Here is a 14683-nt window from a genome sequence, read left to right as displayed (position 1 = left end):
ACTCTTCACAGATCGTACGATGTTCAGCATGGACAAGGAATAATTGTAGAGAACAAGAATACTCTCTATTCCCGCGATTCTATCTATCTCCTGTTTTCTTATTTAGGCACAATCCTGTACGTATGATGCAGATTATCATCAGAGTCTTTTTATTACTATCTATATTATGTAGTGCTGAGATTATCCAGGGGTACGTAACTGATGCTTATCGTTCACCGTTTTAGAAGTGTTAGTAAGTTCACAATGAAGGACTTTGAGTATTATATGGATGAGAGAGCTACTATCCTTGTATTCGTTAAGAACTACAATTGTAGAGCGTGTATGGAAGACCGATGGTATGTACACAAGACAATATACAATTTCATGCTTCGAAAGAACGTACAAATCATATGGATAAGTGATGGATAGTTCTATGTGTTTGAAACGATTGCTGGAGAGCTCCCTGAGTTTGACAAGGAGTTTGAAGTGAGTGATGACACGGAATATCCACAATTCTATTTGTTCACAGATGGAAATCGCCTTCCAAGATACTATGAGAATTCTGAAAGCCTCGTATGATTAGTCGTCTTATTTAAATCATCTAGGCTGATTGGATAACAACAATTACCCAGGTTGAGCATTATCCTGACTATGTGATTGAATTGACGAAAGAATCTTATGAAAAGTATTTTCAGAAGAATTCAAAACGAAATGTGTTGGTTATGTTCTATGATCCTTCATATGAGCAAACTCATTATGTTGTTTCCAATTTCTACCGTAATGCCTATGCATTCCATGATGAATACCGTGCTGTGTTTGCTCGCTTTAATTGTGGAAAAGCGACTCGATTCTGTACTTTACGAGGAGTTAAGAATGTTTTGGAATTCAAATTCTTTCCTGCGGAGGGAAATGAGTATGATGGTGAAGAATTGAAATCGTTTCGAGGTGAGCGGATTACCGATTTCATGAATCGTCATATCGGAGCCCACGTATCTGGAATTGGTGGTCTAAATGAGATGTATGGCCGTTCAAAGGAGTTAGACTCGATTGCTCATCAGTTTATGGAATCTGTAAGTATGTGGTGATATATTCATTCTAGACAGACGCTGATGTGAGAAAGAGCCTAATGAAGAAGGTAGTTCGATTAAGAAAGCGATTCCACAATGCAGGCAAGTATTACTCGATTATGAAGAAAGTTTGAATTATTGTTGTATCTAATTGAAAGATAGTAGCGGAAGGAGAGGAAGGGCTTACAAATGAAAAGAAAGAGGTGTTGGATGCATTGAAGGAGATACGCACTGCTGATAGCAAGGAGTATCGGACATTGCGTGCACGTCAGAATATTATCAAGCAGTTCAAGAATATCTCTACTGATCATTGTGTTGTATGGGTTGTGGCATATTATTAAGATAGATTCATTTAGATCCATGGAACTTTGACTACATTGTTAATGGAGAGAGGAATGTTATGCTAATGATCTATACGAGTTCTTGTCGAATGTGTACTTTCTATCGGCCTATTTATGTAATTCATTTATCTGTTCTTCAAAAGATAGGAAAATGCAGCAAATGAAGGATTAAAAGGAGTATTCTTTGCTGACATTGATGGTGACAAGTATCCTGATTTTACTGTCTAAACGTGCTGAATGTGTTATCTATAGGCAAATATCAACGTAGACCCACAAGTGTTTGCAATGTGGTTTAGGAAGGGTGTTTCCATAGTCGTAATGAGTGTTGTGTTTTGTATTAATTGAAGGAAGCAATTCCAGCAGAAATCAATACAAGTATTGACTCCATCTTCCAGTTTGCTAAGGAACATATGGATCCTGTGGAGGACGAGGAATCTGCGGAGAATAAGGAATCTGTAACGATAGATGAGGAGAAGGAATTGTCATTTGTTTGTTCTATGAGATATTTATAAAAATGATATTGAAGAGCTGGACTATCCTTGGATTCATCTTTCTGTTGTGTTGTTCCTTGGACAATTGTGGAGAGTTTCTACATTCTTGTTATGTGTAGTGAATAGAAATGATGATCAAGGCAATATGGCAGAGATTCTAGCAGATGGGCAAGTATCTCAAGATCGGTCGTATATTCATCTGAGACAAACAAAAGGCTATGGATATGGAATCAAAGAGATCCTCTATCATAATTCAAGCTGCTTTACGTAAGAGGAATGATAGAGTGAGGATTCTAGACAAGGACTTTTGTATGATGCAGACTCAAAAGTGTTTATTGAGAGTTGTGGAGAATACAATCGGTCAATGATTCAGATCTACAGTCTGGAGAAGAAGAAAGTATTTTCTAAACAACGGATCCCAGGTGAATATTTTGGTATAGTAGTTTAGGATTATTAAGCATAGGTGAAGGAATAGCCAGAATTGATAATACTATACTCCTATTAACGTGGAAGGAACATACAGGATTTGTATATTCACTTCAGAAGAACAAACTATTTCTAAAGCATCGAATCCTGTATTCAACAAGTACAGGTGATGGTTGGGGAGCAGCAGAAGGCTATCTTCCTTCAAGCCAACGTGTGGTATTTGTTAGTGATGGTTCTTGCTTCATCCATGTGTGGGATGCAAAGTCTCTGAAAGAGTTATCACGTAAATGTATACAGGATCCGTCTACTTCATCACCATTAACAATGATCAACGAGTTGGAGTTTGTTCATGGACATCTCTTAGCAAATCTGTGGGGAAGCAGTAGAATTGCTGTGATCGACTGGACGCATGGCAAAGTGGTGCGATTTATTGATTTTTCGTATCTGGAAAGACTTGTAAAGCTTCCTTCCGATTCATATTCGAGAACGAATGCAGTGTTAAATGGAATTGCATACGATGAAGAAAAGAATGAATTGTACCTTACAGGAAAGTTTTGGAATCGGATGTTTCGAGTGGAGTTGTTTCAGTGAATTGTTCGTTAGGTACACAAAGACTGCATAAACACGATCCCCACAATAAATTAACACACATCAACTAACGAACCCTTTGCCTGATTGGTTTCATGAGAAACTCCAATCATAAGAAGAGCACAACCACAGCCACACACACCCAACAACTACCCATCAGACTCATTCTCGATACTCACAATGAAAGTAAAGTTGGAATTAATCAACCAATTATGTTTCCCACATGTCCAAGAATAGAGTGCAGGAATCAACAAGGGACCTAAACATCGACAGATTCCTCCAATCACCTGACCAATTCCCATTACGGTTGCACGTACCTCTTTGTAACTCAGATTAGCAAAGAGGATAATACCGACACTAATAATGGTATTTCACAAATAGTCTCTACTTAAGTAACATAGATCGCATGACACTCTCGACAATAATGAAGGAAGTGAGAACTGCATATACAGCCTACATAACTAGTCTTCATTTTCCCTACCACAGTCATATGCTCAGGAATAGCAAGCACCAAAGGGAAGCAAAGAATCAAAACCGAAAAGAGAATCGAAAACGTACCGAAGAGAGTTCGATATAAGAACAATCGACTGACAACTGGCATCAGAAAGGCTATAATTCATGTCCTCTAATGATCCCAACCCAAAGCGATTTGATAAGGTGATGAAATTCCCACAATCAAACCGATACCTTCGCTGTTAAGTCCAAGTCCTCCTAATCGACGAGGTGATGCCATGGCAACAGGTACAACAGTATCGAAGGCCATCTGAATGAAAGAGATACAGCCATAGACGATCATAACACGCATGAAATCCGATTGACTGAATAGATACCGAGGTGAGGATTGTTCTTGATAACTCACAAGAAGACGTTCCTCCAGATCGCGTTGCGATTCTCGCTTACGAATAATTCCACTGAGCCCTCTCTATTGCTGATGGAAAGATTCAAGTCAGACTTTGAGCTGAGATCGCATCTGTTTTGCCTTCAGTCTCTCTTCTTCGGTGAGAGTTTCAATGGAGAAAAAGGCAAACATAAGTGCTGATAGTACTAATAAAGAAGCAGCAATCAAAAATGGAAAAAGGAAAGGACGCTATTAATCAGATGCAATGTTGTCAAATTACCTTTCCGAAGATTGGAGCTACTCGAATGAGGGGAGCAATATTATCTGGGTTGGAGAGGTAACCACAAAGAATAGGACCAACAAGTCTAGAGTTTAACGAAGCAATCAACTCGGACCCACCAACTGAACTACCCACAAAGAACTGACTTGTTCCAAATGCAATATTCTTTTCATTAGAGATCTCAGAAAGGATTGTCTTTCCTAAAGGAATTGCTCCATCAAGAAGACCATGGAAAAATCGAATCCACACACTTAGACTATAATTATCTGAAAATCCGAAAAGAGCTAAACATAATGCACTTACTAGGAATAAGCCCCTCGGTTAAACATCACCAATCAACGTAATCACAATAGAAGTTTTCCTTCCAATCGTATCTCCTAATCGTCCCCAAAAGAGTGAGCCTGGTATTTGACCGACAAAGAAAGAAGCCGTAAGAATACCAACGAGTGATCCAACATTTTCATCGGATATCTATGCATCAGAATACAAACGAGTTGGTACGTCAGGATAATACATCCGAACCAAGAAAGGCATGTTGGGGAAGATCATTGCAGAGAACAATGACCAATTCACTGCCATCAGGGTACACGAAAGGAGTGTTCCAATGTGAAAGCCGTCTTTACTATCGTACACCATATTGTCGAAGGATTCTTTTCTCATTCATAAGAGACCAAATACACTTACAGAAATTCGATTACAGACTTAAAGTATAATCTTTAAAAAAGTGCTGATGTTTCTCCTGTAACGGGACTTATTCCAAATTGGCAGGTTGCAATTGGCACACAATTACTAAGTTCGATAATGAAGTGATCAACAAACAATTGAATGAGTATGCTGAACGGTACTTTGAATTGAACCCCTTCCCTTATTACTGGCTTCTGAAATATAGGTAATGGGAATGAAGTTTATTAGAACAATAAAAGCTATAGCCTATTTCTGAAAATCATCCTGAAGTGATTACATAGAAAGAAAGACGATGGTTAATCCACATCGTATTCTTATGGCAACTCCACGCATAAAGAGGAGGAATGAGAGTAGGACCCTAGAATATATGCAATTCCAAATCCCTTACAATGAATCGACCGAGACTACCAACTGTCTGAGAAAGACCCATAATAGTGCCACGAAACTCTTTATACGATGTATTTGAAACTAGGACAATGGAAATACTATGCATCACAGATACATTCGATTATCACTTAAACAGCACTAGTCGGAATGAACAATATAGACAATAGAAAAAGGTCACTGCACTAAACTCTACCTATATATATTACGTACCACAATCGAAATATACAAGTGGACTACTACTATTGAAACGAGACTCAAGCGGATAAATACAGAAACACAACACAACTAATACATTCATAACGAACATCTCCTTTCGGTATGGCATGATTCGATTCCATAACGGGCAGAGAAGCACTAGCAATTACAGGATATTTCTACACATACTCGGAGCAAACGACAACGGGAAAGCAGTCATCTGAATCCACCCGATGGCATCGACAGGGAACTGAAACCCTCCATACTCTTGCTTGTTTACATAAACGTTGGGAATAAGAGCATCAAATGACATTTGAGCAAATGTGTGAATACCATAGATAATCACAGCCATCAACACATCCCGATCCTTCAAAATCGAACTGTAACTGGAGTATTTACTATATTGCAATATCAACTGCTCGTGGGAGTCATATCCCTCCAAAGGATTCTTACGAAGAATTCCACTTAGACTTCTCTACTTTTCATTCCTTCGAATTCTGATTACCTTCATATCTTCTTTGTATTTACGAGCAGTTTCCTGCTCTTCTGGTGACAGAGACTCTTCGGCAAAGAATACAAAGAAGATAAAAACAATAACGAAGACTAAAGCGGCAATTACAAACGGGATTAAAAATGGAGACTATGTGTGAGTGAATTATAAGAGAACAACTATCTTCAAAAATGGAATCAAGTCAGTAATGGGTTTCACCACTGTTGGATCTGTTAGGAATCCACTCATCAGAGGTCCGACAACACGACCCACAGAAATTCCTAAGAAAATGAAGGATGTACCCAGCGAAATGTTGCGATCATTTGAGATTTCGGTAATGATCGTCTTTGTTACGTTTAAGGTGCCGTCGGTAAGTCCATGCACCAAACGGATAACTAGACTTAGATAGTAGTTGCGACTAAGTCCCAAAGCACTTATACAAACGATGTTAACTAAGGTGGAATAAATGGTGTTTCCCTACAAAGAGAAATGAGCAACATTGTTTGTCGTCTACCATGTTGATCAGCATACCATCCCCAGAAAATTGCCCCAGGAATCTGTCCAAGATAGTACATGGACAGAAGATAACCAGAGTAATACCCAATATCACTGTAATCGATCTACATGTCAAGTGTTAGAAATAGAACATACGTCTGGATAATAGAACTTGATTAAAAATGGTAAACAGGGTAATAAAAGACAATTATACACCGTTTGCCCAGTCACACCAATAATGCACGAAAGCACAGTACCGACATGAAAACCATTTTCAGGATCGATTGTCATGATCAATTAAACGTTTACAGAAAAACTGTGTAAACGTGTACTGGAACACAATCATTATAACTCTTTATACTAAGTGCAAAATATTCCATAATGAAAAGAGAATATAGAAAACCCCTAAGGAACTTGATTTGTCAAGAAACACAATTGTCAAAGTCAAGTAATATAAATCACTAAGACTGCTCTACTACACGAATAGAAACACTTTAAGGTAAATAAGAATTAGTTTCCCATACTGGAGACGATAATCTATTTCCCTCCAAACTTTCATAAGAACCCTCAATAATGTAAACACAGCAGTACTAACATATTAAAAGACATAAAAACACATTAGACAGAAGGTGAACGAGAAGGTGAGAGCGCACGAACTGTTGCTGGATTCACTGTACAAATGTCTTGAAACGACTCACTGCGTTCAGGTTGTGAGATGGTGAATAATGGTTGTTCCATAGTCATTACAGGAATCTCTTTTGCAATCTGGACAAATGACTCAGTGAAGCCGTCGTCAGGAATATTCGAAAGAACAAGCCCTGATGGATGGACCATCTCTGAAATATGAGGTGTCAATGAAGAATCCACTCCATTAGAAGGATTTAGAGAATTCGTTGTCTCATTCTGAGGAGATGCAAGAATGAATGAATGAGGTTCTGGTTGATCATTTAGCGGAATTAGTGGCTCAACAGGAGACAGAATCTCTGTTTCCTGAGTCCGTACAGACTTCTTCTCTGTTAATTTTCTTCTGCTTTTCGTCTTTTCCTTTTTTACCTTCTTTTCCTTCTTTTCCTTCTTCTTCTTCTCTTTTTCTGCATCAGCTAACATCGCTTTGTATCGTTTTTCCTCAATTCGTCTCATATGTTCATCCCGTAACAAACGACGTTTCTCCTTTTCCTCCAGTTCCTGACTCTGCATCGAGTACAAATATTCAATCTCCTTTGGTGCTCGTTTCTTTCCACTGGCTACTACAACTTCCATCGTTTGCCCATTCTTGTTCAAATTCACTACTGTAACGCCTCGATTCGTCTCTTTGGTTGGTTTAGATGGAGGTGTCACCTCTTCTGCCGGTATTTTATGTGATGGCTTAGAGCGATTGCGTCGAGAGACTTGAGGGGGAGGAGATGAGGTCTTCACTGTCTCCACGGCTTCGTTCTGCATTTCTGCTTCTGTCTCATTAGAATGATCTTTCTCATGAAGAATTATCTTCTCTTTCTCATTCCTTTGCTTGGGTACCATATCCTCCGAATTCGATTCCTCACCCCTATCATCACTTTGAACATCCAATTCACTACCAACAAGCTCATCATTCTTACCATACAACATTCCTGTGGAACTTGACTCCTTCTTCCGCTTCCGACATACTCGGGGTTTGATTCTTCGGTTTCGTCCCTTCGTCTTATTCTTTCTCTTTGTCTCATGAGAACTATGTTCTGTCGATTCCTGGAGTTCAGTTGTCATTTGTTTGATCAACGGACGCAGATCTGGAGTTGGTAATTGTGTTGGAGATGAAACTTCTATTACAGATGAAACTCCCATTGTAGATGAAACGGTCTTTGATGAAACTCCTTCGTCAACTAAAACTGCTTGCTTGGATACGGAAGCTTGTTCTTCTTCCACATCATAGGTTAGATCAACTACATCAGGAAGGGAGATCCACTGGTTAATTTCACTCTTTCGCCGTGTCAACATCACCTCCTTGATCTTCACAGACTATGTCACAAACTCTCCTTAAATCATACCTGAATCTGCCGAATTCGACTTCGTACCTCAAATTCATGACTTCCTCCTTCTTCTGTCACAGGAAATGCAAAGTGCATTTCTTCATGATCTCGGAAGAATGGATGACAAAGGATCTTTGCAGCTGTGGGACGTGCTGATGGAGTTGTTTGCATAATCCTATCCAGTAAGTCTACTGCATCGTCAGGGAGAACGTAGTGGGCATTTGCTTTCGTATTTCTGCATGCATTGTAGACGTACTTACGCATCTCTCGCTGGTACTGAACTGGAACAGCAACATTACGTTCTCTGCACATTAGTCTATTTCATAATGCCCACTTCATTAGTGATAAGAGTTTGGGGTCTGTGGGACATCCACAACGACGAAATATTACATCCAACTGTTCCCTATCATCATTCTTGTAATTGTGAAATAGTGTGATCCCAGTCAGTAATTCTCCTAATATACACCCAGCAGACCAGATATCCACTTCTGGACCATATGTACGACAACCAAGAATCAATTCTGGAGAGCGATACCATAAGGTGACAACTCGATATGTATATTCACTAATCATATAATTACCAATTTTTCGAGATAAACCAAAATCACCAAGTTTAAGGTCACAATCTTTTGTAAGAAGAAGATTAGCTGATTTGATATCGCGATGGATAATATTGTGTTTATGAAGATAGTCAAGTACAGAGAACAACTGAAACATAATCCAACGAATGGCATCAATCGAGAGCCAAGGGACGAAACCCGCTCTACAAGACTGTTCGATTCCCATAAGATCATTCTCAATATAATCCATAACAATTGCCATGGGAGAGAATAACTGCTCCATATTGTTGGACGAATCTAAATATAAAAAATGGATTATATAAAGATACAAAAATGGGGCAATACATCAAGAAGTTTAACAGAACAAGGATGATGACAATATCGCATGAATGCTATTTCTCTCATTGTAGATACCGATATTCCATCCATATTATCGTTCACACTCCGAATCTATGGAAAACGTAAAGAGACAGACACATACCACCTTTATTGCCACTTTCTTCTTATCTGATTTACGAATACAAAAATAGACATCTCCATAAGATCCCTGACCAACTAAGTTGACAAATGAGTACTCTGGAAACAAGGACTCATATTGCTTTCGTTGATCCATTGGGATAAACACAGATTAATTATTACAGTACAACTTCGTGTTTTCTTACCTTATCAAGGCCAAAGATTTCTGGAAGTGGGACAATCGACCTCAATTCTGGAATTCAAGTAGTTTTCGTCTAACCCATTTCGATCTGTGTTGAGATGCCACGTATACTTTGTATACTTGATATTCCCTATAGAACTTGAAGGAACTGTTCTATCCATCATTGTTGATCTCAATGTTGATTCTTGGATTCTACGAGAACGGACAAATCCTGATCGGCCCATACGCTTTGAAGAGTTCCTAGAGGCATTCTTTGCCTTCATCAACTCCTTCATTATCCAAAACCATCATAACCAACTCATTGTTGCTTGTTATGGTAATGGACAACCGTAAAGAAGTATTTTGCAGTATCCTTTCTAGGGAGATCATCTTTCCCCGAATTCAGGATGACATTCTCGACAACCTAAAGACGCATTCGCAACAACTACCAGCTGTTCGTAAGTTTCTTATCACACGAATCAAGAAAATGATGTCTTACTCCAATCCACAACCTCCTTCAACATTGGATGCCTGTCTATCACGAACAATGTGTTATATCCTTTCTTTCACTAATGGGATGCTTCCTTTACCGTACTTGTTAATCGTTATGCTGATTCTCGTATGAGGAAACGTATTATCATTATGAACGTCACTGAAAATCCGATTCGTAGCTTTATGAATTCGATGAATGATGTCTTCTGCTTTAAAACACAGTGTCCCATCGATGTGTGTCAGCTTTTCGATAAACACAATCCATTTTTGAAGAAGATATCATTGCTAACAAATGGTACGTACATCCGTTCTCAATCTTCGAAGTCTCTTTATGGTTTGTTTTCGTATTATTTCCTTCCTGATATCTCCGTCCGCAAGTGTATGTTGGTTCCGGAAGAGAAAGTGGAGAACATGAAAGTGATGTGTTCCTGTCACGGCGAACCTATCAAAAATGATATTGCTTATGTCTGTACAGTCTGTTTAGCGATCCTCTGTACTCCTACTACAAAATGTCCAATTCACTATCTCCGATTCTATGTTTGTCCCAAACACATTAATAACGATAGTTATCTCCCTTGAAAGGTCCCTGCACAGAAACTCCGATATAATCAGCCTGTTCCTGGGTCAATACAGTTAGCTCACATCCAAGCTTCTCAAGATGCAGACGAGCTACCATCTCATCCAGCTCCTTGGGCAGCGTGTACAAATGGCCACGCTCGTACTTCTTCGTGGTCTGATTCTCCCACAGAGAGATCTGAGCCAGAACCTGGTTCGTGAACGAATTGCTCATTACGAAAGAAGGATGACCAGTAGCACAACCCAGATTCACCAAACGTCCCTCAGCCAGAACAATCACACCATGACCATCAGGGAAGACAAAACGATCAACCTGAGGCTTGATATTCTCACGTACCACATCCTTCATAGCATACAATCCAGCCATATCAATCTCATTATCGAAGTGACCAATATTACACACAATAGCATTGTTCTTCATCTGCTTCATATCGTTTGCCATGATAATGTTCTTATTACCAGTACAAGTAACAAAGATATCAATCTCAGATACAACACTACTCAAACGAACTACACGCAAACCATGCATGTAGGCCTGGAGAGCACAAATAGGATCAACTTCAGTAACACACACAATAGCACCAGCAGCTACCATGGCCTCAGCACAACCCTTACCAACATCACCATAACCACACACCAATACACGCTTACCAGCAATCATAACATCAGTAGCACGCATGATACCATCAGGCAGAGAATGACGACAACCATAAATATTATCAAACTTGGACTTGGTCACACTGTCATTCACATTCACTCCAGGGAACAACAACTTGCCTTCCTTCTCCATCTGATACAGACGAAGAACACCTGTTGTGGTCTCTTCAGAGACTCCCAGACAATGAGCAGCAATATCTCTCCACAAATGGCAATTCTTGGGGATCTCACGACACAGCAACTTCAGAAGATAATAGTAATCCTCTCCCTCATGCTTGTGAGCCTCAGGATCAGGAAGAGTACCATCCTTCTCATACTGAGCCTCCCACTTCGCTCCCTCGTGGATCATCAGAGTCATATCGCCTCCGTCATCCACAATCAGATCAGGTCCACAAACAGAACCATCAGCCTGAGGCCAACAGACAGCCTTCAAGGTACACTCCCAGTACTCAGCAAGTGTCTCTCCCTTCCAGGCATACACAGCGGCAGACTTAGCAGCAACAATAGCAGCAGCCGCATGATCCTGAGTACTGAAGATGTTGCAAGAACACCATCTCAGTTCAGCACCACAAGCCTTCAACGTTTCGATCAGAACAGCAGTCTGGACAGTCATATGGAGAGAACCACTGATGTGGGCTCCATTCAACTTTCCTGCATACTTCTGACGGCAAGCCATCAATCCAGGCATCTCATACTCCGAAAGAGTCAGATCTTTTCGTCCCCACTCAGCCAAGGACATATCGGCAACCTACGTCGATAAGACGAATCTCCACCGGATTGTACCTTGAAATCGTTATCGTTCTGCATTGGTATGTTGAACTAAAGGTATTATTGGAAAGAATCGCACTTCCACTTTTCGGCTGATTTCGGCTCCCTGCGTTTCCAACAAACAAGACTCAAACACTCTCAACCCTTTTCAAAAAGTGAGCTTCATTCTTCAAATACACTGCAATCCAACAAGGTTTATCAGGTAAGCGATGTGTATGAAGAGTCTGTGGATGTAACCGAATCCACTCCTCTCCTTCCTTCTCTACCACCTCACAAGCAATATACATTTGTCCAGATGCAATCTTTGCAATACTCACATCCGAAGCTGAGGGTGAAGGACGAACATTATGCAATGCCTGATCTACAAGTCATCTTATCTCTTAATACCAACCCTTATTCCACAAAGATACAAATAACTGGGAATTCGATGGGATACAGAATGGGTCTGCCTCTCGAGGTTCCGCACATATCCATCCTGTTGTGATGGAAGAGGAATCATTCTTGAGGATCAGTTTCACTGTATCCAAAGACACACGTAACCATGTCCCATCTGCTGTATATATCACTTGTTCTACCTCAAACTCTGTTCCTTTTGGAATCGTCGCTCCTTCTGGAATTGACAAAGAAGGAGCTTTTCTGAAATCTACGAATAATCATTCTTCTATGGAAATACGGGCATCCTTAATTGCTACAAACGAAGCATTTGTCTTTGAAGGAGTGATAATGGTGTTTGTAGGCTGGGTATTGAAGTCATCCATCATAACTAATTGTTACCCCACCCCCTTAGCATACTGGAAGTATTTCGACGACGTCGAATATTGAAGTGTTCCAACATACGAACAGCTCCATCCATATGCATCGTTCCTTGTGATTCATATCGCATCCATGGTAGCATTGATGCCTACAAATAAGACAGAAAAACAGAAAAACACTTGTTTGGCAGTGTATCGTTTCTCTGGGTCAACAATCAACAATTTCGAGATGAAATCCTTTGCTGCATCACTCACATGATCCCACTCTGGAGAAGGGAAATCAAATTTGCCTCGGAGAATCTGACGATACATGGTAACATCATTATCAGAGGAAAATGGTGGATATCCACAGAGACTATAAATCAGGAGAATAAATGGAATTCACAGAATATAAGTGATTACACCAATGGCCCAGATATCGACAGGTGGTCCATAGACTTGTCCTTTCATAATTTCTGGAGCCAAATAACCAGGTGTTCCACAAGATGTCGAGAGACCATTCATTGCATGAGTCTATCACTCACTCAATCATTAGACCCTAACCTCTCTAGCAAATCCAAAGTCAGCAATCTTAATATTGGTATAATCCTGCTTATTCTTCAACAGAATATTCTCAGGCTTCAGATCTCGGTGAACGATCCCTCGATCATGACAATAAGCAATTGTGTATAACAGAGTTCGTACAACAGTCTGAGCTTCTCTCTCTGAATAACTCGCCTTACTTACAATGGCGTCAAATAGCTCACCACCTGAACATAACTCTTGTACCACATAGTAATAATCATTGTCTTGATAATATCCTTTGATATTCACCACATTCGGATGTTGACGTAGCATCGACATAATACTCACCTCTCTCTAACACTTATTCTCAATATTTGATTGTACATTCAAAGACACTGTATCATCACCTGATAGTTGCGATTTCGTTATTACCTTGATGGCTACTTCTTCTCCTGTTCGTTTATCTGTTGCCAACTTCACCACGCTGTATGTTCCACTTCCTAAAGCTGTCTTGAATTTGTACATTGAAAGTATATCTGCTCGAACAGCACTTGCATTTGCTTTCACCCCAGTATTGGCATCATCTATGTGAAACACACCAGAAACCAATGTACCCTCTTCTTCTGCACTTACGAAATTAAAGAGCTCTAAAACACTATTCACATAACTGTCCATCGCTTCTGAAAACAAATCCAGTTTAGAAGCACGAACTTTATTAATTGCATCAGCTACACTACTTCTAATCCCAAAATTGTTTCAATACTATTGATATTGGATACGTGCCTTTGAGGAAGGAAGATCCATAGCAATCGTTTCAATCTCCCGGAGAAAAGCACGCAAATCCTTGACATTATCGCAAAGTTCCATACGCTTCAGAATAAAACATAGCTGAGGGTCTACTTCTTCCTACAATGCAAAGACACATAATCTTATACAGCAATTTCCTGAGCAATAGGACTATTATCTGAACCATTCTGATTCTGAAGGAAAAGGGTTTTTGCATCCTCAATTGCCGCTTTCCAGGACTTCATCTCTAACATAGTCTCAAATGAAAACCAGTATACTTTTCGATTTGTCTATAGATGAATAGTGCTATACCATCCAATACTAATGTGATTACTAAGCAATGAGGCTTATCAACGTTGTAGTCAGTATCCTCTACTGAGGCAATATCTTGAAGAGGGATGGCACTGTCACTCGCTTCTCCTTCATCTTTGTACCAGATTAGTTCATTTTCTCTGAGCTCTAGGAACTTTCGGGTCCACTTCTTTCGGAATGTACCCTACTTTATCAAATATCAGTTTGTACTGAATTACCTGCTTCTCAAAATACCCACTCTTCAGTAGCTTGTTAGTCATACAGTTGGATAATGGGAGCACACCACCTCCTGCTAAGTACGAACCAAAAACCGTGTTTCACGTCTTGGATATGTACATTAGATATTCTTCAAATCCGCTTGTATACCAAAACAAA

The 14683-nt window shown here is 39.8% G+C and overlaps 7 protein-coding genes across 7 annotated transcripts; 2 read left to right on the top strand and 5 right to left on the bottom strand.

Annotated features, from left to right (window-relative positions):
• Nucleotides 1–201: 201 nt before the first annotated feature.
• JH06_0057 (disulfide isomerase) lies at nucleotides 202–1387 on the top strand (the record flags this gene model as incomplete). Its single annotated transcript, XM_014674815.1, has 5 exons — nucleotides 202–378; nucleotides 409–552; nucleotides 585–1049; nucleotides 1079–1174; nucleotides 1205–1387. The coding sequence occupies 5 exons, from the start codon at nucleotides 202–204 to the stop codon at nucleotides 1385–1387; spliced, it is 1065 nt and encodes a 354-aa protein (XP_014530301.1).
• A 636-nt stretch (nucleotides 1388–2023) lies between these two features.
• Nucleotides 2024–2895, top strand: JH06_0056 (glutamine cyclotransferase; the record flags this gene model as incomplete). The annotated part of the gene is made up of 3 exons (XM_014674814.1): nucleotides 2024–2145; nucleotides 2176–2300; nucleotides 2342–2895. 3 exons carry the CDS (start codon nucleotides 2024–2026, stop codon nucleotides 2893–2895), a joined length of 801 nt encoding a protein of 266 aa, XP_014530300.1.
• A 50-nt stretch (nucleotides 2896–2945) lies between these two features.
• Nucleotides 2946–4670, bottom strand: JH06_0055 (tansporter, major facilitor subfamily protein; the record flags this gene model as incomplete). Its single annotated transcript, XM_014674813.1, has 9 exons — nucleotides 2946–3041; nucleotides 3072–3249; nucleotides 3281–3345; nucleotides 3374–3501; nucleotides 3532–3814; nucleotides 3845–3979; nucleotides 4011–4312; nucleotides 4343–4481; nucleotides 4533–4670. The coding sequence occupies 9 exons, from the start codon at nucleotides 4668–4670 to the stop codon at nucleotides 2946–2948; spliced, it is 1464 nt and encodes a 487-aa protein (XP_014530299.1).
• A 283-nt stretch (nucleotides 4671–4953) lies between these two features.
• On the bottom strand, nucleotides 4954–6552 carry JH06_0054 (tansporter, major facilitor subfamily protein; the record flags this gene model as incomplete). Its single annotated transcript, XM_014674812.1, has 8 exons — nucleotides 4954–5052; nucleotides 5083–5179; nucleotides 5288–5435; nucleotides 5466–5751; nucleotides 5782–5916; nucleotides 5947–6218; nucleotides 6281–6386; nucleotides 6418–6552. 8 exons carry the CDS (start codon nucleotides 6550–6552, stop codon nucleotides 4954–4956), a joined length of 1278 nt encoding a protein of 425 aa, XP_014530298.1.
• A 327-nt stretch (nucleotides 6553–6879) lies between these two features.
• Nucleotides 6880–9086, bottom strand: JH06_0053 (cyclin-dependent kinase 12; the record flags this gene model as incomplete). The annotated part of the gene is made up of 3 exons (XM_014674811.1): nucleotides 6880–8253; nucleotides 8283–8568; nucleotides 8599–9086. The coding sequence occupies 3 exons, from the start codon at nucleotides 9084–9086 to the stop codon at nucleotides 6880–6882; spliced, it is 2148 nt and encodes a 715-aa protein (XP_014530297.1).
• Nucleotides 9087–10506: 1420 nt separating this feature from the next.
• Nucleotides 10507–11925, bottom strand: JH06_0052 (adenosylhomocysteinase; the record flags this gene model as incomplete). Its single annotated transcript, XM_014674810.1, has 1 exon — nucleotides 10507–11925. One exon carries the CDS (start codon nucleotides 11923–11925, stop codon nucleotides 10507–10509), a length of 1419 nt encoding a protein of 472 aa, XP_014530296.1.
• Nucleotides 11926–12082: 157 nt separating this feature from the next.
• JH06_0051 (calcium/calmodulin protein kinase) lies at nucleotides 12083–14568 on the bottom strand (the record flags this gene model as incomplete). Its single annotated transcript, XM_014674809.1, is given in 13 exon segments — nucleotides 12083–12315; nucleotides 12346–12597; nucleotides 12628–12717; nucleotides 12747–12855; nucleotides 12869–13061; nucleotides 13092–13219; nucleotides 13250–13564; nucleotides 13595–13794; nucleotides 13825–13943; nucleotides 13974–14116; nucleotides 14146–14286; nucleotides 14319–14492; nucleotides 14527–14568. 13 exon segments carry the CDS (start codon nucleotides 14566–14568, stop codon nucleotides 12083–12085), a joined length of 2139 nt encoding a protein of 712 aa, XP_014530295.1.
• Between the last annotated feature and the right edge of the window lie 115 nt (nucleotides 14569–14683).

The sequence above is a fragment of the Blastocystis sp. subtype 4 genome (genome assembly GCF_000743755.1).
Source record: "Blastocystis sp. subtype 4 strain WR1 chromosome Unknown seqid_0001, whole genome shotgun sequence".
NCBI classification, from domain to species: Eukaryota; class Bigyra; order Opalinata; family Blastocystidae; genus Blastocystis; species Blastocystis sp. subtype 4.
Note: the sequence above shows the minus strand (reverse complement) of the source record. Positions and strands in the feature narration are given on the sequence as shown.